We start from the raw sequence: 24,390 nt of genomic DNA, 5'->3' as shown, positions 1-24,390 counted from the left end.
TATGAATTATATATCAGGGAAGTTGATACTACAGCAGCCCTAGGAGGCAGGACTAGGAGCCTCATAAATGTGGAAACTGAAGCACAGAGGGGCCGCGCGGTCGCAGGCATGGTGCCCACTCCCTGGCAGTGACTACTGCCATTGGTCGCGTGGCCGTTTAATCCACTCATCGCCCTGGTGTGGTGAGCTGCAGACCTTCAACGTGTCCTGAAGCTGGGCAGAGCAACCCTCCCGGGGTCCAAGGGGCAGGGGCCAGGGCTGGGGAAAGTCATCCTCCAGGCCCCATCTCCTGGCCGCTGGTGAGTAGGGGGCTCGAGGAGACCCTCGTGGGGCCCTGGCTCGGCAGCACCGGTGCTCAACGGCAGGGGGAGACTCCGAGCCAGAACAGGGAAATCGGCCACGCCCGCGCGGGCTCCGTGGTGCGCAAAGAGTAAGGGCGGTGCTGCGGGCCGTGTGACCCGAAAGTGTGGGCCGCGCGGTGTGGACGCGAGCGCTAGGGTGCGCGGGCAGCCGGGATTCGGGTCATGTGGGTCGGAGCGACCGCGAGGCGGGAGTGCGAGTTCAGAAGAGGGGTCCGGCCCGGCGGGCTGCAGCTGCGGGGTTCCAGGCACAGGTGCACGGGTCCAGCAGCTCAGAGCCGTGGCCTGAGGCGGGGGAGGCGTCGGGGTCCGGCTGTCTCTTCCTGCCGGCCCCAAGTTTCTCTTTTCCTGCCCGGTGTCGGGCCCGCCTTGGTCCCGGAACTGACCGGACCCGCTCTACCGCGGCGGACAGCGGGCCCCTGACCTTTCCAGGAGCCCTGGCGACATGTAGGAAGGTTAGGGTTCCCGCCCCACCGGGGGTGCCAGGGCAATTCAGCCAGATCTGCGGGCTGCACCCCCCGCACCCCTGCGCGCCGACCCCTTCGTCCCCTGGAAATGTACCCGCACTAATTTAGGAGAAACGCGTGGCCTCCCGGAGCCGTGGCACCCGGAGTGCAGCGTTGAGGCCCGGGTGGGCGCCCTTCCTGACAGTGGCCTTGAGAGCCAATGGGCATGAGCGCTTGCATACTGGGGAGGCGAGTGTCAAATGCCTCTAGTTTTTTTTGTTGTTGTTGTTGTTTGCGGTAGTAGGTATTGAACCTAGGGCCTTGGCACTGAGCTGTATCCCCGCCTTTTTTTATCTTTAATTTTAGGAAAGGGTTTGTGTAAGTCACTAAATTGCCCTACCTGGGCTTCCATTTGTGGCTTTCCTTCCTCAGCCTCTTAGAGGGCTGGCATTACAGACCTGTGCCACCAAGGACGGCTGGCCCAGGAATCCTCTAGTAAGAAAAACTTACATCCATATAGGAAATTCTTGGACTCCTGAATTTTGTGGGACTCCCATGTGTGCGTGCGTAAGTACGTAATTAAATATGTATACTTTTTCCTCTTGTTAATCTGTCTCACATTGATTTCGTTCATAGCCCAGCCCGAGAACCTAGAAGGGTGGAGGGCAGCTATTTTTCACTCCCAAAACTGGAAAGAAGGGGGCCGGGGTGGTGTGGGCCGGGCCCTGGTAGTGGTTGGCTGCGGGAGTGTGTAGAGGGGAGCGTCACTGTAGGGAACAGGACTTGGGAGCAGCACCCCCCTCCCACCCCCGACTGGGCCCTGCCTTAAAGAGTTTATAATCAAGTAGTGGAGACCGAGCCCTGACAGGAGAGAAATGAGCCAGGGGCTTTGGGGTGTCACAGAGTCTCTGATGCTTCCCGGCAGTGGGAGGAGCCATCATAGCCACTGCTTTTTGGTTCTTTGGTTCGAGCCCTGTAGAGGTGTGCCTTCCAGTGCCCTGCTAGGGCCAGTGCCTTGACGTTTAGGCCCAGAGTTGAGGGGCTGCCTGCCTGCATGCCTGCTGTGACACCACCCACCCCAGAGGGTATTAAGTGCCCTCCCTGGTCAAGGAGAAGAGGCGGCCTCCGCAGCTGTCGGGCTCCCAGCGGCCTGCACAGGGCTCACCGCGGCTGCTGGTAGTGCCAGCCATCCTTACTGGATGATTCGCCTAATCCTCCTCTGTGGCTACTTTCGAGCAGGTGTTTTGCCCACTTTCCTGTTGGGGCCCTGAGACACCCAGGGTAGCAGGGCACCGGCCCTGCAGGCCACCAAGTGGCCCCCCATATCCTGTGTCAGGGTCTACACAGGCTGCAGGGCTGCCTGTGCCCACGCCCCTTCTCAGGAGTCACCCCGGAGAAGCAGCTTGGCCCATGGTCTCAGCTGGACAGCTTGGGCCTTACGTGGGTGGTGATAGTGGTGGATGGACAGGAGGAGACTAGAAGAGCCAAGAGGGCAGTGATTCCAGCCATGGCAGAGCGAGACTTGGGATAGGGCAGGAGCCCTGAGCTGTGCAGAGGACACAATGGTGCCAGAGTTTTAATCGATTAGGGGACCTGCTGGGCTGTCATAATTTCCCTTTCTTAGAAAATGAAACTGAAGCGGGACCGTGGTCACGTGACAGGGGGCGCGGCTTATAGCGGGCAGCTCGCGGACTCTGCCCTTTCTTGCAGATCTGTCGCCGCGGCCGGCCGTCAGCAGCCCTCCAGGCATGGAGTGCCCTCGGTGCCGGCATGTCTCCAGCGAGCGAGTCGCCAAGTTCTGCAGCCAGTGTGGACTGCGGCTGCCCCCCGCAGCCCCTACGGCAGGTGAGGTGGGGCGCCAGGGTCCCGGCACAGAGCGTCTAAGCCTGCTTCCCGGGAAGCGGGGCTCGGCCAATGGGCAGCCCCTGGCGGCTCCTGCGACTTTGCAGAGGCACTGTTGTTGGTCATTTTGGCCGGGTTCTTGCCAGCAGAACCAATCGCCTTTTTGAAGTTTCGCTTTCGTTTCTTCGATAGAACTGGGGGGTTCTGCTATCCCATGGGTGTGCGAGAGAGCCTCCCCCGAGTTCCTCGTCTCCCCGCACCCCGCAAGCCTAGGGTCTTTAGAGGCTCTCTGGATGTCGGAGTACTCAGTGTTGGTTTGTAGTGTGACCGCAAGGGGTCGCCACAGCTCCCCCAGGCCCCTTCCTGTACTTGCTAGTAGATGGATGGAGAAGCTCTGGGGTGGGGTGGGGGTGCACTGACGGGTCTCACTTGCCCTTGAGGGGCACGAGACAGCCTGCTGCCCTCTCCCTTTCCTCTCTGCCCCTCTCCCGCTGCCCCAGAGCCCTCTGGGACACCTTAGATGTGCCCCAGTTGCAGGGCCTTTGTACTACCTGCTCACACTACCTGGAGCCCACCCAGTGCAGGGCAGTGCCTGAGCCCTAACCACCGCCCAGTCTTCGCCATCCAGTGAGGCTGTCCTGAGCACCCACTTGAAACCGTAATCCCCTCGCCCAGATTCCCAGTTTCCCTTCACCTGGGTTTGCCCACCTGGCACCGGGTCACCAGTTTGTGCCTTCCTAGGGGGCATTGTCTCTGTGCTCTGCCTTATCCCATGCTCCTTGCACAGTGCTTGGCCCACAGTCGGCACAGGGTGCATCAGAGCAGGCCAGCGAGAAGACAGGCGCGTTTGTTTCTGAACAGGCACCCTGCACACAGGTCTGTGGATGTGTTCCCTGGGGACTTCTGTTGTGCCCTGGGGGCAGTGCTGCCCTCTGTGCCTGGATGGAGTGTGGCCCCAGCTCTTCCACCGCACTTGAATCTCACAGTGCCTTTATTGGGCTCGAGAGATATGAGTGTGAGGTGGCTGCTGCTGGTTGTTGATTTTTGTCTCACTGATTTCCTCTGTGTGTGCGTGGTGGGGCGCTAGGGATCAAACCTATATGCGCTTTATCACTGAGATATACACCCAGCCCTTTTTATGTTTTTAAGTTTTGAGGCAGGGCACCCTATAGAGAGCCCTTCCCGGTCCTGTTCGAGGATCCAAGAAGTTTATATTTGTAACCCCATGGAAGTTACTGGAATTCTAGTGAGTTAATTCCAATCTACCATTTCTAGTGCAACCCATGGAGAGGACAAAGACACTAAGCATAACCGAGGTTTAATTCATTCTTGATGAGGGGAGTGGCTCAGGAATAAGCAAGTGTGAGAGTGGCAGGAAATACATGAGTGCTGTGAGCTGGGCTAGGTGGTCTGAAATCACCTCTGCAGTATGCAGAGAGGGATATGCAGAGGATAATCTGCATAACGCAATTTGAGGTAGTATCTAATGTTTTGGGGTCGGTGCTTCAACTCTGATGTGTAATCTTTTATGCCCTGGGAAGTCATAGCCTCTTATCTTGAGGCTTGATCCCAGCCAACAGCGTGGAGGACAGCATGGAGCACAGTTCTCCATCCTGCCTTGCTCACATGTTTTTGGGAACTACAGGGGCAGAGTAACACTCACCTGTTCCCTTGCTTCAAAGACTACACATTAGCAACTGGGCTGGACTGATATGCACTGTTAAAGCAAACTGAAGGGATAAGGGAAAGTGCTAGCCAGCTCTGTACATATCATTACATGGAAATAGGGCCAGGTTTAGCCAAAATGGAGATAATTGTTCTTCTTTCAAGGAGAGTCATCCAGGTGGTCCTCCACAGCACCCAAAGTTGCCCAGATGAAACTCAAACTTGGCAATCCTTCTGCCTCAGCCTTCCTATGATTTCCTTTTCTACTTGAATCTTTGGGGAAGGGCTTTGGGTGACATTTTAAGGGTTCTGGTTTTTCTTTTGAGTCTGCTGGGACTGGCTGGGTCACAGCAGCATGGGTGCACTTGGTGATCAACAGACTGGTGATGGATTCTTGGCTTTTGATATTGATGGACCCTCTGGTGCCTGGATCCTGTGGGACACCCCTCTGCTGGGACTGCACCACCTGGGCACTGGGAAGAACATCTGCCCATGCTGGGGAGGGGAAGGTTTGCAGCTCTGGAGATGGGAAAACCCCAGTCTGTACCCTGAGATTTGCCTGGTACTGTGCTGAGTATATAGCTGTGATAAATCCCATTATTACAAATGCTGGGAGCAAAGCACAGAGAGGTTAAGTAACTCAGCCATGTCATACAGCTAGCACCTGCTAGAGGCAGGATTTGAACTCTTTGGAGCCAATGTCTTGGGAGGAACCTTGGCTGAGGTCTTGCTGGCCTCAGTGTGAAGGGAGAAACATGGGTGCTGGTGTGGTTTCCTTTGATGAGCAGGCACAGCCCAGCTCTTAAGGGGGGGGTGCGGCACTAGGTAATTACTGAGAGGGGACAAAGCTGGGTGGTCAGGTTCCTGAGTGTGGCTGGAAGGGATGGTGTGGACAGCTTGAGTGGCTTTTCTAAGTCTCAGGCTCCTGTGGAGAAATGGGTGACCCCATGGCCTTGCCCTGGTAGGGTTTCCCTGAAAGGTCACCATCCTAATCCTCCTTTATTCTGGGTGAGGGCTTGGGTAGGGCTGTGAGGGCCACTGAAGCGTTTGGCACCAGAACAGGAAAAAAATGAAGGTCTGTCTGAGAGCGTGGGAGTGTGGCACCTCTTTCTGAGATGCTGTGAAGTCTTCTCAAACTTGAACCCGGCCCAGGGTCCTCCCCTCGGGCAGGTGGCCGGTGGGGAAAGAGGGTGCAGAGCCCTCTGTGCCCTGGAGTCAGGGCTCCGGCCCAGTTTGTGAGCAGCTTCCTCACACGTGGCTGGGATGCTGCGTACAGGAATAGAAACTGAAACCAGGGTGCAGCTCAGCACAGGAGCACTTGTCTGGGGTATGTGAGGTCAAGTTTGATCCCACACGGCCCCCTTCCCAGAAGAGAAGGAAAAGGAAACTGAATCTAGGGTGGGGCCTTGGCTGCAGCTACTGAAAGGCCAAAGCCTGCTGACTCTTTCCTTTCAGCCACTTACAGTCCCCCCGCCCCCGGGCTGGTGGGGGTGGGGATCAGGGATGGGGGCCAGAGTCCCAGAGGCCAGCTCCAGGGGCTAAGCTGAGGTGGGCCACTCCCTAGGGCTCAGACAGGGCAGGGACCTATGGGTCAGCAGAGGCCACCATGTTCCCTGCCCAGAGGCTCCCAGATGCCAGGCTTTTGGGGGACCCCGGATAAAGGCATAGAGAGGACATGGGGTCCCTGGCGCAGGTGGGAGGTGGCAGCTCGGCCAGGATGAGGGCTTTGAAGGCCGTCAGTTGGGGTTGCTTGTGTGTCCTCAGCACATGGGGTCTCCTGGGAGGTTTGTTCAAAATGTAAACTACTGGCCCGGCCGGCCCAAGTCCCCAAAAACCCCAGTGGGGTTCCTCAAATTCTGGAAGGTTATTTTTAAGGGGTCGGTGACACCCCAGGCACTGTGTTTCGCTCTCATTTTCTAAGTTTGAAGACATTTTTATAATGGAGGGACAGACGAGATGAGAATTGTCAGACCACATAGGCCAGGAGCTCAGGAGGGTGATGGTGGGATCATCCTTGGGGGTTCAGCTCAGGCCCTGGTGTGATCGGCTGGGGTGCAGGTTAAGGAGGTGGAGGTCTCCCCCTGGTGGGTGGTGACCCAGCTTCAGGAACAGCCTAAGGACCAGGGCCCAGGTGGGTGTAGAAGGGATGGGGTCGGCAGGGTGGAGAGCGACTCATGCTGTGGGTATTTGATTTCTGAGTTTTGCTTATCTCTCCCCACTGGCTCCAGACCTGGTACACAGGACAAACTTGCGTGGTACGGTGTGCTTGTGTGTTTTTCAATTGTGACAAAATAGTCACATGATTTCACCCTTTGATCCTCTTCTGGGTAGGGATTAGCGGCATTCAGTTTACTCACATAGCTGTGTGGCCATCACCACCGTCCACCTCCAGAGCTCCCGCTTCTTCCAAACTGAAACTCTGTCCCCATCCAACACTCCTGCGGCCCCAGCCCTGGCACCCACCCTTGTACCCCGTTTCTTGGGTCTGGCTGTTCTGGGACCCTTGGGTGTTGGCTTCAGCAGTGTCCTGGTTTGGAGAGGGTTAACTCCCCTCCCTTCGCACTGAGCCACTGCAGCCTGTTGTGTTTTTGTTTTGTGGTAATTGGGATCAAATCCAAGACCTTTTCACTAACCTACATCTCCAGGCCTTTTATTTTTTATTTTGAGACAGGCTCTGTCTCACCAAGTCACTACGTTGCCTGGGCTAGACTTGAATTTGCAACCTTCCTGCTTCAGCCTCACAGAGTGCTGGGATTATAGATGTGTACCACCTTCCTCTGCTGCCGTTTTCTTTTCTCGTGTCTTCTTTTATTTAGTACCAGGAAGTTGCAGTTTTCTTAAAGGTGCAATTTTAAAGTTGGGATTTTCCTTGCCTCCTTTTTATCTGTCTTTATTTTTTCTTTTCTATTTTTAAATTTTAAAAGATTTTTTTTTGTGACATTCTCACTACGTAGTTTATGCTGGCCTTGAAATCACTATGTAGCCCAGGCTGCCATCAAACTGTCAGCAATCTTCCTGCCTCAGCCTTTCAAGTGCTAGGATTACAGGTGTGTGCCGCCACGCCCAGCCACCTGTCTTCATTTCTTCTATCCCACCTCACTCATGCCACTGGGGGACCTGGGCAGGTTCCTGAATCTTTCTGTACTTTTGTTCTTATGATTTCTGTATTTGGCTACTTTCCTTTGTATTACTGTGACTATAGAAATATGCATGTAGCCAGGCATGGTGGCACATACCTATAACCCCAGCTAGGAGGCTGAGGCAGGAAGATTGCTATGAGTTTGAGGCCAGCTGGGGCTACATAGTGACTTCAAGGCCAGCCTGAACTTCAAAGCCAAGACCCTGTCTTCAAAAAACCAAAAATCAAAAAATATGCATGTGGGTGGCACATGACCTGCCTCCGACAGGAGGATCTGAAGTCCCCTGCTGAGCCCCTTCACACTCTCGGCTGACACTGTGCCTCTTGTTTGCGCCTCCATGTTTTGCTTGGCCGTGTGGCAGGACCTGACGCAGCAGCCGGTTCTGGGCACTTCCGTCCACTGCAGAGTAGGAGCCAGGCTGCCAACCAGGCTGTCCTGATGGGGAGGTGCTGCACCCTCAGGCTGGGGCTTTTTCACTCTCGAATCCCCTGGCAGCTTCTGTGGCCAGCAGCAGGTCCCTGAGGTTCCATTTCTGGGCACAGCATCTCCGGTCCTGGGAGGGGCTGGCCTTGCCATCCGTGCTGGGTGCTGGGGGATGGATGGAAATGGCATCCCGTTGCTTCTATCCTGATTTACTTCATTGGCGGGGAAGCTGAGCATCTTTTGGGAAGTGAGAGACCACTTGTGTATCTATTTCTTTAAACTGCCTTTGCCTCTGCCCCCTCCCCTCCTGTGTTGGGGACTGAATCTAGAACCTTCACACTAAGCTATGGCCCCAGCCCCTTTTTTTATTTTTTATTTTGAGACAGAGTCTTGCTAAATTGCTGAGTTGTGTAAACTGGGCATGAACTTGAGATTGTCCTACCTCAGCCTCTCAGAGTACTGGAATTATAGGGAGTAGCCATCCAGGCCTGCTGAATAGCCTGACTTCAGGTTTTTTTTTAATTTAGGGAAGGTGTGTGTGTGTGTGTGTGTGTGTGACTGGGGATGGAACCCAAGGCCTTGTGAATGCTAGGCAAACACTTTACCATTGAGGTATATATACTCCAGTTCTTTTTTATTTTTTTGAGACTTTGTCTTTTTTATTTTTTTTTTGAGATTTTGTCTTTTTTATTTTTTGGGGACTTTGTCTCAAAATAACCTAGGCTATTTTGTTGCCTAGGAAGGCTTTGAGTTTGTAATCCTCCTGTCTCAGCCTCCTGAGTAGCAGGGATTACTGGTGTGTGCCACCAAACCTGGCACCTATTTTGTACTGATGCTTACTTAGTCCTTGGAGCAGTCCTGCTCCCCAGCTGAGCGGGAGGAAGCCCCGGCTCCTGCTTGGAGGATTCAGTTGTTTACAGGCCTCTTGCCCCTTCCTCTGGTCCCAACCACCTCACCCTCCTCCATGAGGCTGGTGGAATGGCGCTGTGGTTCTGAGCATCCATTGCAGCTCTGAGCTGTGGGTCCCTCCAGTTGAAGGGGGTGGCTGTGTCAGATTCCCTTCTGTGAGCCCGGCAGCAGATACAGGTCCTGAGTGAGTAAGGCTGGCCAGGGCTGCCCCGGTGGCAGGGAGAGAACTCAGAGCCCCTAGTTTCTAATTCAGTGTTGAGGTTGCAAAGGAAAGTGGCCTGGGCTGTTTGTTGAAGATGTTTTTCCAGCTTCTACTTTTTGGCTATAAGGTGTGTGTGAGAGCAAACACCTGCACACAATTGGAGGACTTGTTACCAGTTCTAAGTCCCATTAGTGAACTTCCTTCAGCAAAACTCCTGAGTGCCGTGCAGTGGCCAGGCCTGGGCTCAACACCCCCCTAGGTCTTGTCCTGCCCTCCAGAGCGTGCAGAGGCTACGGCTGGGAGGGACAGTGCTAGGAGAGGGTGGACAGGAGGGGCTGGGAAGGAAGCACCCAGAGCAGGGTGTGTACCTGGAGCAAACCTGGGGCCGTGGAGAGGGGTCTCAGGGGATCGGGGTAAGAGAAGATTCTAGACAGAACTATGTGAGAGCGCTGGGGTTACAGAGACCCAGGTGTGAAAGTGGACGCCCCTCAAAGGGGGCCGTTGGGCCCAGGCAGGCGGTTTTGAGTGATGCTAGCAGATGGCTTCTGTGGATGGATGTAGACCAGCAGGTGGACAAGTGGGTCAGAGCCAGGAATCGGGAGCCTCTAGAGGCCTTTGGTCCACCATGGGAGGAGGAGCTTTTGGGAGAAGAGGAATGGGTGGGTACTGCTTTAGAGAAATGGAATTGAGGCACTAATCAGGTGGATGTTCAGATTGCCCCCGTCTTTCTCTGACCTGCCCCGTGCTGCAGCTGGGATCGGGCTCCTGGCCCTGTCCTGCCTGGCCTCAGGGGAGGACAGGACTGATCCGCCTGAGCAGTGCTCAAGAGGGGAGTGCTGGTGTCCCCTTCCCGGGCTCTTCACTCTCTCCTAATCTTCCCTTATCTGCCTGTAGATGCTGAAAACAACTCCTTGATGTGCTCAGCTGCTGAGGGAGAGCTGGAGCTTGGAGAACCTCTGAAGGAGGACGGGGACCTGCATTCCATCCAAGACTCTGGCAATTGGCAGGAAAATTCAGAGGAGCCCAGTTCTGATGCCTCCTGGACCCTCGTCCAAAAGGTGAAGGAGCTGCTTCTGCCTCTGCCTGTCCTCGCCTATACCCACTTGTCCCCCTGCCTTCTGCTTCACCTGGAAGCTTTTTCCTGAGGTGGTTTGGTTGGTGGCAAAGCTAGTTCTGCTTTGAGAGACCTTTGCTGTCCCCATGTCCTCATGGTATCTTCTCTGGGGCAGCGTTACTGGACAGCTGTCCAGCTGTGCCCCCAAGTGCTGTGCTGCCAGCCTGCAGAGCCCTGTTCTTGGGCAGTGACAGAGCTGTCCCATGCCTGTCTCCTCCATCACAGGAGCTGTGACTTCCAGGCCCCTGGTCACCTGTCCACCTCCCAGACCCGGAACATGTGGGTGTGGGCTGAGTGTGGGTCATGTGGGTCATGCTTTCCTCTGGGTCTCTCTGTTCTGGGGTTGGGGGGCTTGAGGGTTCTGGGCAGGGATGGTTCCAGGAGTGCGCTGGTAGCCGGGTACCCTTCCTCCAAGAGTGAGGCTCAGCCTCTTTCTGCCCCCCCCCACATCCTCCAATAGAACCTGCAGAGTGTTAGGCACCAGAAAGCATTTCTCCTGTCAGGAATCTAATGGGTGTAAGCCCTGGAGAAGTGTCTTGGTTAGTTTTCTCTCATAACAAACAAAATACCTGACTCCCCAAATTAAAGAAGGAAAGGTTTATTTAGCTCAATTTGTGGAGGTTTCAGTGTGTAATCAGCTGGCTCCAAGGCAGGGTGGCAGGGCACAGGGGCGATAGTTCAAGGTGGCAGAGACAGCAAAAGCAGCAAGAGCAAAAAGGGGGAGAATAAACCTCTTTTCCTCCCTTATACTGTAAGCAGGCTACCCCTCTCCTTAGGGGAGGTGTAGCACTCACACAATCTCCAGTAAGCTCCTCTTGCACAGGCTGAGGATGTTTACAAAGGAGGGACCCTGGCTCCCTGCTAATCCCTTAGTTAAACTTCTAAACTTCTCGAGTTGACACAGTGTATCAACCATTACTGGAGGCTTCCCAAGGGAGTTATTTTTTTGCTCAGCGGAGTGAAGACCCTAATGGCTATGTCCAGATGTCTGCTTCCTGCTGGGTTCAGGGAGAGGAAATTTGGCTTTTTAAAAATTTATTTATTTATTTATTTATTTAATGCTGGGGATTGAACCTGGGGCCTTTGCTTTGAGCTACATCCCCAGCCCCTTTTAATTTCTTTTTTATTTTGGGACAGGGTCTTGCTAAGTTTCTAAGTTTCTAAGTTGCTTGATCTGGGCTCACACTTGTAGCCCTCCTAGAGTGCTGGGATTACAGGCATGTGCCACCACGTCCCACTGTGACATTGTCTTTCTGTGACTGGGATGGGCTGGTTTTCGGTATTGTTCCTGCCAGATGGTGCTTTGTGAGGCAGCAGGAGTGGGAGGGACACAGCTGGCTGCGCTCTGACCTGTAATTAGTGTTTGCATGGGAGCAGTGTGTGTTGGTGGTAGGATGGGTGTTGTGTGTGTATGTGTGTATGATTTGTATTTGAGGCCAGCCTGTGCTGCATAGTGAGTTCAAGACCAGTCTGAACTACAGAGCAAGACCTTGTCTCAAAAAAAAAAAAAAAATGCTCTTGAAATCTTCAAAACATGAGTGATTTGTGGTGTAGAAGTGATTCCTCAGTTAGTGTAACAGCCAACTTTTCATTAGAAACCACGGAATCAAGAAGATAGTGAGTAACACCCTCAAGTGCTGAAAGATAAAATTGTCAGTGTAGTTTTGTTTGTTTATTAGTTTGTTTGTTTTGTACCAGGAATTGAACTCATAACCTCGCACTTGCCAGGCAGGCGCTATGCCACTGAGCCATATCTCCAACTGTCAGTGTAATTTTGTATCTAAAAAAATACCCTTAAAATATAGAGAAGGTTATAAGATTATAAGAGAATGTCATGAGCAACTGCAGACCTAATGTCTAACAACAATTGCTTAAATGTAAAACCAAAAGCATAAGCAAGAAAAGAAGAAAATAGAACTTGAACGTCATCAAAATGAAAAATTTTGTATATTCAAGGAAAAAATAAAGTGAGAAGACTGCCCATGAAAAGGGAGAGAATATTTGCAAATCACATATCTGATAGGGGTTTAGTATCCACAAGATATAGAAAGCTCTTAAAACTTGGCAGACTGCTCCCCAGAAAGTGAAGCATAAAACTGCCCTCTGACGCAGCGATTCCTCTTCTGGGCACAGGTTGCAGAGAAACAGAAAGAAGTACTCACACAAAACCTTTCCCCTCAAGTTCAATACAGCATTAATTATACCAATCAAAAGATGAAGTGGCCGGTGTGGTGGTGCATGACTGTAATATTAGCATTCTAAGAGGCGGAGGCCAGAGGATTGGCAAGTTCAAGCCGAGCCTGGGCAGTTTAGTGGGACCTTGTCTCAAAAACCAAACCAAACCAAAGAAGCAGCAGGCACTAAAGGTGAAGCTCAGTGTAAAGGCTCTGGGTTCAGTCTCTGGTATTGCGAAGAGGAAAAAGGAAGAAAAGAAAACTCTATGTACAGCACTGTCCCTGAAGGAAACTTGTGAAAACAGAAAAGCCCATCCACACTTGCTGTTCAGAGCACATTCATTCCCAGGGAGCAGCTCAGAGGGCTGCTGTGTGTGCCAGGCATGGTGTGCCTGTGTCGTTCCTCACATGACAGCGGTGATGTAGCTCCAAGTGCAGCCACGAGCTTCCCACACCATATGGGGTACAGGACACTGGACATGGGAAGCCAGGACACAGGAGCCATGGGCCAGCCCTGCCCTGCAGGTGGGTGGCAGGGTTGTGGCTGTTGGGGTCTGCAGGGAGGTTACTCCTCATGTCCCTGGTGACTGGCTCCACTGACCTCTAATGCTGGCTAATGGGTGTTCTTTGCTGCTCTTGCTCCTCAAAGAGGCAGATGGGTTTGTGCTTCTCACAGTGGGTGGTGGGTGGGGAGGGTTTCCCTTCCTCAGCTTCCTGCCGGGCTGTTCTGTGGGAGGGGACTTGGCTGGACTCTGGCACTGCCTGGTGAAGGCAGGGAGGCACCAAAGTGTGTGCCTTGGCCTCGGGTTCGGGAATCCTGTCCTGGCTCTGCCCTGGTACCTTTGGCTGACGTGCCCTTGCCAGGTCTGTAACTACATCTAAAGCCCTGGCCCGGAAGTGTGGAGGGAGACCCAGTGGAAGTTGGGGTGCCTGCTGCTGTGGGTGCTTCCTTTACTCCTAAGTTGCCCTGCTCACCTACAGCCCTGACTCAGCTCTCCCATACCCTCCTGCTTGCTGCCCCTAGACTGTGAGGATGCTGTGGGTTGGCTCAATCCACCAAGTGGGTGCCCTGCCCTGGCCTTACTGAGGGTGGAGGTCTTGGAGGATTTGCTGCAGCAGTGCCCATGGTAATCCTGCCCTGTCTGAAGGGACTCCTGTTTCAACAGGAAGTGGCCCCAGAGGTTTTTGTATCAGATAGAAGCCGCTCATTACCCACCAAGCAAGAGAAGAAAGCAGGACGCAACCCTGTTTGAGGTGGAGGACCCATGTTCTGCAGGCTGTGAGCAGGTGGTTTGCATACAAAGTTGCACCAATGCCTCTGTCTAGCCTTGCATGCCAACAGGCTGCCCTCACACCTCAGTCCTCACCCCTTGAGGGGCAAGAAAAGCTGGGGGCACAGCCAGACCTGCCTATGAGGTGAATCAGGTTTTGGCTCTTGTGATGGAGGACATTTTGTGAATACTCTGTGTCCTTCCATCCTGTCACCAGCTTTTATTGCTTATGAAACTCTCTTCTTTGACATCTGGAGAAATTTCTCCTGCTGGAAGCTCCACAGCAACCCAGGACCCTCCTCACAGAGAAGAACCACAGTCCAGACTTATGGGGCTTCAGGGGCTCAGGACCAGCAGGGAGTATTGTAGCTGCATCAGTACTCTGTGAGCAGGTCATGGCGTGCTCACACCCACTGTGTGGACACCTGGTTGAACTCAGTGCCTGTCTCTGGAGGCTTAGTCCTGGGGCCTGTCATTCTCTGCAGCATTTGAGGGCAGTACAGGGTTCCTTAACAATGTAAAAAATGACACTTGCCGGGTGTTTGGTGCATGCCTGTAATCCTATCACCCAGGCAAGAGAATTGCGGGTTCTAGGCTAGCACACAGGAAGACTTTGTCTCAAAAACACAAAATGGGGTGCGGTAAAAGTGCTTTTGCCTATGAGGAACAGGGTAGCCTCGAGCACCAAAGGGATGATACTGTGAGGTTTAACTCTGGCCTTCCTGCAGAGCGTGTTACCATTCTCTGAGGAAGGCAGCTGCATGTTCATTTCATGAGGACCAGCTCCAGAGCAGGCTCTGCCCTGGACCCGCATGGGTCAAGTCTGGGAGCCAAGTCCGGCACCTGCTTTGCACAGCACAGAGGGATGGGCCCAGCTAGGGGAAGAGCACTTGTGGCTGTGAGATTCTGAGTGCCATCCCTAGCACCCCCAAAAATGCCAACCAGAAAGTACAATAGAGGGCTGATAAGTGAGGAAGAAGGGCCTGAACCCTTCAGGAGTCGGACGCACTGAGCAGGAGCACAGCAGGATCAGTGGGGCAAAGCTGTCTGTCCTTGCTCCAGACTTGGACCTTAAATGAAATGGCTAATCGTGTCAGAAAATAATGCAGCTCTGAGAAGGATTTTCTTTCCTTGGAAGTTGGCAAAAATCTTCTAAAATCCACCTGAACTGTAAGTTGGTTGGCATACCTATGAAGGACAAAAAAGAAGGCAAAGGAGTAGAGACTGATAGTAAGCCTTCCAGCCCAGCAGTAGCAGTGTTCCCTGCAGGTGCAGACACGGCTGGCAGGAGTGTCCCCAGCAAACAATGAGAGCTGGCATCTTGAGAAGGTGCTGTCTGGGCCCCAGGCTCACCATGTGGATAAAGCCAGGTTCCCAGCTCATACTAACACTAAAATATGTCCCAAGTTGTTTACATATTTTAATGCAAGACAACTTCTTTAGAATTCTAGAAAATACAGGTGAATGCTGTGTATATCAAATTATGAAAATGTCTTAAGCTTCATAACCCACCCATAAAATCTATAAATATTATTATGGCTCTATAAACATCAGAGATTCTGGGTCAGAAAAGATGACTCCTGGGGAGGCCATGCCAGGAGGTATTCGCAAAGCGTTAGCAACCCTTCATTAACTCCTGTGACAGTGTTATGACAGTGTCAGCCTACACATGTCCAGAATGGTGGGTCAGGGGTGCAAAAGACAGCTTGGAGAGGAAGAGATGGAGTGGCTGTAAACATCAGAAGGGCGAGCGTGTGGCTGCCTTCAATTGGGCAGCTGTTCTGCCTCTCAGGGTTGAGTTTAGTTTTATTAAAAAGTCGTTGGCGATGGAGCCGAGTAGCAGGGTGCTTGCCTAGCATGCACTGTGTCCTGGCTTCTGTCCCTAGCACTGGGGAATAATAGCAGTGTATGGGCTGGCAGCTGCTGGCCAGTGTGGCCAAACGTGGCTGAGCGTGGCCAGGGTACACAGGCTAGCCCATTGCCTGGCCGCCATTTTTGCTTACCCTGGAACTGGGCTTTGTCTCTCAGAGGGTCTCTCTGGGCCACCCCTGCACTTACTGTGGTCCCCACAACCCCCATGTGATGGGGAGGGGACAGTGAGTCCCTCTTCCTGGTCCCACTCTCCCCACCCCCTGGTCCTGCAGAGATTCATGCCCTCCGATTGCTTCTCCATGTGTTTCTCGTCCTTGGCTAACTGCTCCCCTCCTTCTGAGCTACCTTCCATGGGGAGGACAGCCAGCAACTGTCCCTAAGGTCTACCCCTGAAGGACAGATGGTAGGGACTGTGCTTCTAATATGTCTGAAGGGCCAGGGACTGGTCACAGTGAGGTCCCCCTGTACTGTGCCTCAATTGGTGCTCCATGGCAGCCTGAGGTGCATCTGCAAGAGCTGATAAGGGTGTCTTCAAGCAGTTACAACATCAGTCACCTGGACTGACTTTCTACTTGCATAAGAAGGAAATGACCTAATTTGAGGTTTAATTATTTCAATCCTTGGGACTATTTGGTGCAGGCCTGTAATCTCAGCACTCTAGGAGACTGTGGCAGAAGGATTGTGAGTTCAAGCCTAGCCTGGGCAATTTAGTGAGACCCTGTCTCAAAATAAGGAATTGAAAAAGGCTGGGTACGTGCATCAGCTCAGAGTACATATGTTCAGCCCTTCTTAGCAGCCCTGCTATGGGGATGAACCAGCTGGTTCCTGCAGCAGGGGTTTGGGGAGTGCCCAGCTTATTAGTTGTGTTAATCATTTTCCTGTTGCTGAGACAAAATACCTGGTACCCACAACTTAAAGGAAGGTAGTGAGTTCAGTCCATGGTCAGCTGGCTCCAGGGCAAAAAGGGTTTGGTGGAAGGGCATGGTGGAAGGGCTGTGGGGAAGAGAGTTGTTCACTGCAGGATGGCCAGGAAGCAGAGAGAGAGGGCAGGAACCAGGGCTATAATATACCCTTCCAAGTCATACCCCAAACCTCCAAACCACAAGTCAGCTACGAAGTCATCAATGGACAGATGTACTGATGAGTATAGCATCAGTGATCCAGTCACCTTCCAAATAATGCATGGGGGACATTTGAGATCTAAACTATAATATCAGCATCTGTTCCCATCCACCCATGTGAGAGTTTGGCCAGCACACAGCCTCCCTCCAGCCCCATCCCTCCTGCCTTAGCGTCCCACAGCAGTGGGATTACAGGTGTGCATCACCATGCCTGGCTGGATCTCAGTTTAATTCTGGGTGAGCAAGAAGTCACTGGAGACAAGGCTTGTCTTCAAGTCTTGCAAAAGAGATGGAGCCTCCTTTTTAGGCTTCAGCATCTTTTAGACTAAGCCCCGTGCTGCCTCCTCCAGGGAGCCTTCTGGGTCAGGAGCTCTCTGACCTCCCCAGTGCCGTCCTCACTAGCCTTAACCCTTGCACTTCCTATGTAAGTGTGTGTTGTATCTGTCCTGCTATGCTGTCAGCATCATGGGATGGGGACCCCATTGAGCCCTGGAATCCTTGTGCCTGCAGAAGCTCTTGTTGCTCAGGAGCTGGCCGTGCAAGTGAGGCTGCTTGCATGAATCACCAGCATATGGAGAAAGAAACGGCTTGTCTGACTCATTAGCTGTCTGTTGGAAATCATCAATAAGCTGATAGAGACAGAACCCCCAGATGCACCAAGTCAAGAGTTGCAGGGTGTGGATTGGGAAGGTGCTCTGAGGCTGAGCCCCCATTGCAGTCCTAGCCTCCCACGCACAGTGTGGCCCTGGGAGCCTGTGGGAACACAGCCCTTGTGACCACCCACACAGGTGAGCTGCTCTGCATGGCAAGAGGTCTGCACTCATGACTTGTCACCCTCTGAAGCTGGAGAAGGATCTGTGTTAAATTTCATGTTCTTAGATGTTTAACCACACTTAGAGGGCTGAGGATGCCCCACGGTGTATTGGCCATCAGGGCACAGCCGTTGGGGGGCACTTAGGACTCTGAGGGAGCTGCAGGCTGACCCGGAAGGTGGCTGCCACATTATGTGCAGATGAACCCACGTTATTCGTGTCCCTTTCCCAAATGACTTAGCTGCAGGAGTGGAGGTGTGGGTGGCACAGGCGCATCTGCCGGCTGCCTGCCAGTGTGGTAGGCCTTAGGGGTATAGGAATGACTTGGTGACTGGATCAGCATTCTCTCTAGAGTGCCACACCCATGGGGGGTCCCAGAGCCCCCCACACCTGCTTCTCAGGCTCCATTCCTGGCTCCTGAGCCAGAAAGGATGCTGTGCTGGGTCCAGCATATGCCTCTTGGGTGCAGCAAGGAACTCTCGACTCATGCACGTTCCCACATCCTTCTCTTCATTCCATTCTGTGTTCATAATGTGTAGGGTGCAGGTGTGGAAATGGCAGTACAAAGGCAGTGGCCCACACTGCACGTTCCTCAGCTCTGTCATCCCCGTCTTTGTTTCTTTGCTCTGTTCTGTCAAAGATAAATTACCTGAGTGTTTTGCCGCACCCTTGTATTTCTGGGAGGTTGAGGCAGGAAGATTGCAAGCTCAAGCCTTGCCTGGGCAATTTAACCACTTAGCAAGACCCTGTCTTAAAGTAAAAAATAAAAAAGAGCTGGGGATGTAGCTTAGTGCAAAGCCCTGGGATAGCGCCCCAGTATCACAAAGAAATTGCTGATGTAACAGATTTTGTAAGTGGGGTCTGGCCAAGCGAAGTTTAAGGCACTTGAGAAATTGGAGGGAAACATTGGATACCATGTAATCGAAGAAGTAAAATTAATGTCTTTTTTTACATTTAGAGTAAGAGGAAGAGAAGGAAGAAAAAGAATCAGAACCAATCCAATCCCTCAGAGCTGAGTTCTTTGTCACCATCTCTCTCCGATTGTTCAAGTCTGTATTTGCTTTCAAGCCCTGGCTCCCTGGACACAGCCGTGCCCCACAACCAAACCCAAAAGGGTGACCTGGCCAGCCAGCCTGGCCAGCCTCTGGACTCGGGGATGCTGCTGGTGGAGGAGGGTGGCCCCCTTGACTCTGTTGTGCATGCTGAGGGTGGTGACAGCCCTGTGCAGGGTCAGTCTGCTGGAGCCACTGGCACAGCCCTGGGCAGCATGGCCCAAGAGCCACCAAGAGGGCCAGATCCCAAAGCCCCTATGCACTCTGAAGACCAAAGTCCCACTGGGGAGCAGTCCAGCCCGACCAGCTCTGCCTGTGAAGGCCACCCTGTGGCTGCGAATGTCACTCAGCAGTCTGAGTCCAAAGGGGACAACTTGGAACCCAAGAAGAAAGAACAGAAGGAAAGACAGCAGGCAGGGTCACCAGCATCTGGGGTAAGTGTCGGGGGTGGTGGCTGACGTGATGTCATGCCCTGGCTGCCTTGCTGTGTCTGCAGGTGTGACATCACCCTGCTGCCTGGACTTGCTCCCTGCGGGGGTGCAGGAAAGGTGCCGCTGGCCTCCCCCTACTTAATTTGTAGGCAGTGCAGAGTCATGCCACTGAGACCAAGTCTGTCGCTGCTGTTCTGTATCCTGTGATTCAGGAGCTAGGACCTTTATTTCTTCCAGGGAACGGATGATACAGCTGAGCCAGCTAACAAAGCCAACAGGGCCACCAAGGATATGAAGGACAAGACTCAGCCAGCCAAACAGCCACTGGAAAGCCCCACCACACCCAAGGAATCTTGCCAGGTAGAGGCCGCTCTGGAAGCTCTGTAACTCATGACAGCAGAGGACAGCTCTAGTCCTGGCCTAAACAGTTGGGTTGTGTTGCTCGTTCCAGAAAGCAGAAGCCAAGGGCAAGTCGGCTGTTGCCGGGGGAAAAACCAGTAAAAATGGAAATGTGAAGCTAGAAGATAGGAAGAAGGCAGAAGAGAGTAATAGGACTCAACCAGCAGCTGTGAAAAATGAGAAGCAGCAGAGGAACCAGAGTGTAGTAGCACAGGAGGTCACAGCGAGGTAGGACTGGGAGGCCTGAGCAAAGGGCCTGGGGGCTGCCCTGGCCACATCTCTGTTGAGTTCATCTTTAGGGGAACGGCTTACAAGTGGGCTGGCTGGAGGACCTGTTCCACATTCTCCTTTTCTGATTGGCCCTGGGGTCCCAGAGCCAATATGGCCTTTCAGAGCGCGGGAGAGTCCCAGAATGCATCATGGCCCAGAGTCCTTCCTGGACTGCCTAGGGTCTCCAGCCCTTCAGTGATGGAGCAGGGGTGACCTCCCTTGTAAAGGGAAAGAAGAGGCCACTTACCATGCATAGCATATCTGGGCCCTGGACATCGTCGTACTCTCGCTTGGCGTGCTGGTGCACGGCAGAGAGGCAAGGATGGTGCCTGTGTGCCCGTGTGTGTGCTCGTGCATGTGCCCACACATGCCTGTGCATGAACCAGTGCACACAGAAGGGCAGACACTGACCTGCAGCCCCTTCCTGTCTGCTCTCCCCAGCATTCTAGGACCTGGGGAAGGACTCACCGTGTACTTCCACGCCATCCTCTCCAAGGACTTCGCGTTTGACCCTAAGTGCCACCAAGTGTTTGTGCGTGGCAGCAAAGGACTTGGGAAGCAAGAGTGGAAAGATGCTTGCGAGATGCATTATGCCAAGTGAGTGTACTGAGGGATGGCTCAGGTGGGTGTGAGTGATCACCATCACCAAGGACATGGATGACATTCTTAAACTTCCAGGAGATGAGTATTTCAAACAAATCCTCCTTATGCCTTTCTTTGTCACATTGCCTCTTCCTCTAGGTATGGCTGGTCACTGGCCCATTCTAGACATGTGCTGTGGGGTGGTATCCATTGGTCTGGGCTGTGCCCCCCCATGGTGGGTAGAGAAGAGCTGACATTCCCGGATATGTCATTTTGCCGTTGTTGTTGTTGTTTGTGATAGGTCTTGTTATGTAGTTCAAACTGGCCTTGAACTTGTGGCAATCTTCCTGCCTCAGCTTTCTAAGTGCTGAGATTAGAGGCATATACCACCATGCCTGATGTGACTTTGGATAACTGCCCAGTGTCCCATTATTCACAGGGACTTACAGGAGACTGGGTGTCTCATCGAGGGCAGCATGGTCATTCCCAAGCAGAGCATAAACTGTCCCATCCCGTACAAGTATGTCATTGTCAAAGCCCAAGACTCCGTGGAGTACGAGTTCATCTACAAGAAGCAGAAGAAAGGCGAACATGTCAACCGCTGTCTGCACATACCGTCCCAGCTGGTGGCTGAAGGAGGTGAGCCTGCCACGTCCTGACCATGCTTCTAGTCCTCTTGGCTCTGCCTCGGCACCACCTCCCCCTGCCCCGGCCCCACCTCCCCCTGCCCCGATGCTTCATAAAATAGTCTTTGGTATGTCTTTGGCTGTGTAGAGGCATTTGGCCCCTGCTCTCAGCTCAATTTGACCTGACACAAGACCTTCGTACTGAGCTACATTCCCATCCCCTTTAAAAAAAAAAAAAATTATTGTTTTGGTAGGGTCTAAATTAGCTGGCTTGGACTCAAACTTGCAATGCAGCCAGTCCTAAGAACAGCCTTGAATATAGCCTTCACCCCACAGCAGGCACCTGCCCATGGCTCCGTGCTGCACGGGAAGCTGCACTGTCATGTCACAGTCCCTGGTGCACACAGAGGATATAGTGCTTGCACCATGTCCTTATCAGAATGGTGCTCAGTGGTGGGGAGCCATGGGATCATCATCGTGCAAAGTGTGTCACCTGCACATGGTCGTGTTTTAGGGGGCACATGTACCAAGTTTGTGGAGCTGCGTGGTTACAGAGATTCATGGCTTATCCCCATGGGCTATCTGGGACATCACACAGGGCCTTGCCAGGCGTGACTGATGGAGTGCATTCTGGTGCCTCAGTTTACCAGTCTTCTTGGTTTCCTTCATTTCTTCCCTCTTTTGGCCACTCCCCACTGTCACTGCCACCATGATCTGAGTGTGACACTGTTCTTGCTGTCATCCTAGAATGGCATCAGTATGACGACATCATCTGCATGAAGCCTGGGACATGGGTTCATCATCTACAGAAAGCCAAGGATTTTTTTACTGATGGGAGGAGGAAGGACCTGGTGGCAGGGAAGCACATGGCAGCTGTGGTCATGCTGGACCGCATCTTCAGCATCCTGCAGACCTGGAACATCATCAACCTGAGGAACTTTTTTGCCCAGTTCCTGCAGTTCTACTCTGTCGTCCGAGAACCTGTGGTTTATGAAGGGGAAAGGGAGATATGGAGTGATCTGCAGCTCACAGAGAAGGAGGTAGGGCTTCCCCGTTGTCCGTAGCAGGTCTGCAGTAGGTAGGCGAGATTCCCCCCACCTTCTAGAGGCCAGTGAGTCCTTGACTGAGTGGCTGGGCACAGATGGGGCAAGAAAACTGTTCTGTCCCTTTTTTCCTTATTTCACCTCTTCGGACTTCGCTCCCTCCTCCATTTTCTCCTGGTTTCTGCCCACGTTGGTGCCCAGTTCTCACCTGGTCTAGGACAGAGTGAGAAGAATGTTTGGGGCCCAGGTGACCTGGAGCTGTCCGTGTGTTTGACAGTGGCCCCTTGTGAGCATCTGAGTCGGGGCTCTGAGGGGCTCAGGCTGGCTTCTTGGGATAGGCTGGGGACTCCCCTAAGTTCTCTGTGCCTACAGCATCTCCATCCCCTGCTCACCTGTTGTCCAGTCTCTGGGGCGGGCACTGTGTTGATAATGTGTGGTCTTTGTCTCCTGGGCTCAGGTGAAGGGACACCTGTGGGAGTATTTGAAGAAACAGATGGCCCCATTTCTGGATGTCAAGAGTGGAGACGCCCTGCCTGAAGACTTCCCAGTGAAGAGCAGACTGCAGATGGGCCTGATTGTCCTTTTTGTAGTGAACAGAATTCAGATTTCCTTATCCAAATCTGACTTGGCCTCCCTGAGCAACCTCCTGATCCCCAGTGCCGCTTCACCAGATGCCCTGCACAGCAACCTAGGCCACTTCCGAAGTACATCTGAGAGGTATTTCTGTCTGTTGTCAAGGGGTTTAGAGCTATTTGTTTTGGTGGTCGTCTGATTACCAAGACAAGCCCTTGTCATGGAATGGCTCAGAGCATACAAGCAGGAAAGAAAAGCTGCCTGTCATTCTGCCACTCACTGTTGTCATTTCAGTCTGTCCTGGCACGTGCGTTATAATTCATGTTAATAGTAACATGGATGTTCTATGTTCTCTTTCTCTTTTTTTCCCCTTTGGTGGCACTGGGAGTCAAACCTAGGGCCAGATGCATCCAGGCAAGTGCTCTGCCGTGGACACACAGCCTAGCCTCCCTTTTTTGAATATGCTGCTTTTTATATAGCTTCATAAAGCCAGGTGCAGGAGTGCAGCAGGAGGATCAGTTGAGCCCAGGAGTTTGAGGCCAGCCTGGGCAATGTATTGAGAGCCCTTCTGCCAAAACACATAAATAAAATAAAAATATCAACAAAAAGCACGAGGTCACTGCTGGGCCTTGGGGGGCTTGGTGACAAGGCTGTGGCCTTTTGCTTGGCAGGGGAGGAGACCAGGACCAGGGCTTTTCACAGGATTGCCTATGGCTGTGAACTTGCAAGTGGCTCCAGGCAGCCTTCCCCACGCAGCTCTTCTGAGGTATCCGGCTGCTGCTTCATGTGTCCCCGGCCCCAGGGAATCACTGTACGTTTTGCCAAAAAGAGGAGAAACAGTCACAAGAAAACAAGGAATTGGTGCAGGTGTTTGAGAGGTTTAGGACACATTGATACTCAGTGACTATGGAACATGGGCTGGGACTGTACACTGCTTGGAGGCTCGCTCCTTGCATTTATGAAGGTGCTTTTATGTATTTAGATCCACTATTGCCAGACAGCGTGGGTTCAAACCCCTGCTCTACTGAGAGCTACCCCGAGGCCCCAGCATGGACCCTTAGCCGGGATCCACACACCTCGGTTCCTCTGCCATCCACTGTGGTAGAAATGACTCCTATGGGAGTCTATTGTGAGGATTCAGTGAGTACCAGCACCAGGGTGGGACCCAGCACCCTGTGCCTCCCTGCACCTTGTGTCTCCCTACATCGCGTGTCTCCTGGGCTGGTAACATCACCCAGCCGTGCTGAGTGCTCTTGTGCCTTGTACAGGTGGTGGTCACGTCTCCTCTGGGACATCAACCACAAATGTGTCTGACATGGCCTCTCGGTTCCCTCCTAGGTGGCGAGAGTACCTGGTAAACCTATGTCAATTTTGCATGGAAGAGGGGATCCACCAGTGGCTGGGCACCCTGCCAGTCCTGCACTACTGCATGCAGCTAACCCCTGCCAAGAACGAGCCAGTGAACCAGCAGGAGGACATGTGGGCGGCCCTTGAAGGGATCCTCTTCTCAAAGTTTCGGGAAAGTACAACCAACCTGTAAGTTGAGGAGCTGTCCTCAGAGCAGCACAGCTGTGAAGGAACAGCTCTGTCTTTTTGCAGCACCAGAGGTGGGCCCAGTGCTCACAGCTGAGAGGCAGCCCAGCCCCTGGATGGCCGTCCTGAAGCTCGGAGTGGAGGGCTGTCCCAACACACTCATCCCTGCTTCTCATGAGACAATGTGATTTCTTTAGCACTGTAAAACAGAACAGCCACAAAGAAAAGTGCAGACAAGCCCAGAGTTACTTGTGGACACTGGTATACATATTTCTGTGTCCACACAGGGGTGTCTTGGGGTTTCACATGCTTAAGACAATAATGATGATAAGCAATATACTATTTATAAAATGGGTGTGGTGGTAGACACCTGAAATCCCAGCATTCTGGGATGCTGAGACAGGAGGATTGCAAGTTTGAGATTTATCAAGAACCTGTCAGAAAATAAAGAATAAAAAGAGCAAGGGCTATAGCTCAGTGCAAAGGCCCTGGGTTTAAAGAATAAATATAAAAAGTCATTATTTATATATA

General features: G+C 52.8%; 1 protein-coding gene across 3 annotated transcripts in view; it reads left to right on the top strand.

Annotated features, from left to right (window-relative positions):
* Positions 1-1,179: 1,179 nt before the first annotated feature.
* Rnf213 (ring finger protein 213) overlaps positions 1,180-24,390 on the top strand; it is a 100,025-nt gene continuing 76,814 nt past the window's right edge. For 2 of the 3 annotated variants that reach the window (XM_013506014.1, XM_013506015.1), the window contains exons 1-10: positions 2,516-2,650; positions 9,881-10,044; positions 18,309-18,836; positions 19,071-19,193; positions 19,285-19,460; positions 19,944-20,099; positions 20,524-20,723; positions 21,458-21,750; positions 22,211-22,470; positions 23,665-23,862. In XM_013506014.1, the coding sequence (XP_013361468.1) occupies positions 2,554-2,650; positions 9,881-10,044; positions 18,309-18,836; positions 19,071-19,193; positions 19,285-19,460; positions 19,944-20,099; positions 20,524-20,723; positions 21,458-21,750; positions 22,211-22,470; positions 23,665-23,862 (2,195 nt within the window). In that variant the 5' untranslated portion in view covers positions 2,516-2,553. Of the gene's footprint in view, positions 1,373-2,515; positions 2,651-9,880; positions 10,045-18,308; positions 18,837-19,070; positions 19,194-19,284; positions 19,461-19,943; positions 20,100-20,523; positions 20,724-21,457; positions 21,751-22,210; positions 22,471-23,664; positions 23,863-24,390 lie in introns of those variants that run through there. The other variant, XM_013506013.1, reaches the window with a different exon arrangement.

The sequence above is a fragment of the Chinchilla lanigera genome, unplaced genomic scaffold, assembly GCF_000276665.1.
Source record: "Chinchilla lanigera isolate Chin_1 unplaced genomic scaffold, ChiLan1.0 scaffold00105, whole genome shotgun sequence".
Lineage (NCBI taxonomy): Eukaryota > Metazoa > Chordata > Mammalia > Rodentia > Chinchillidae > Chinchilla > Chinchilla lanigera.
This window is presented reverse-complemented; position numbering and strand designations above follow the sequence as displayed.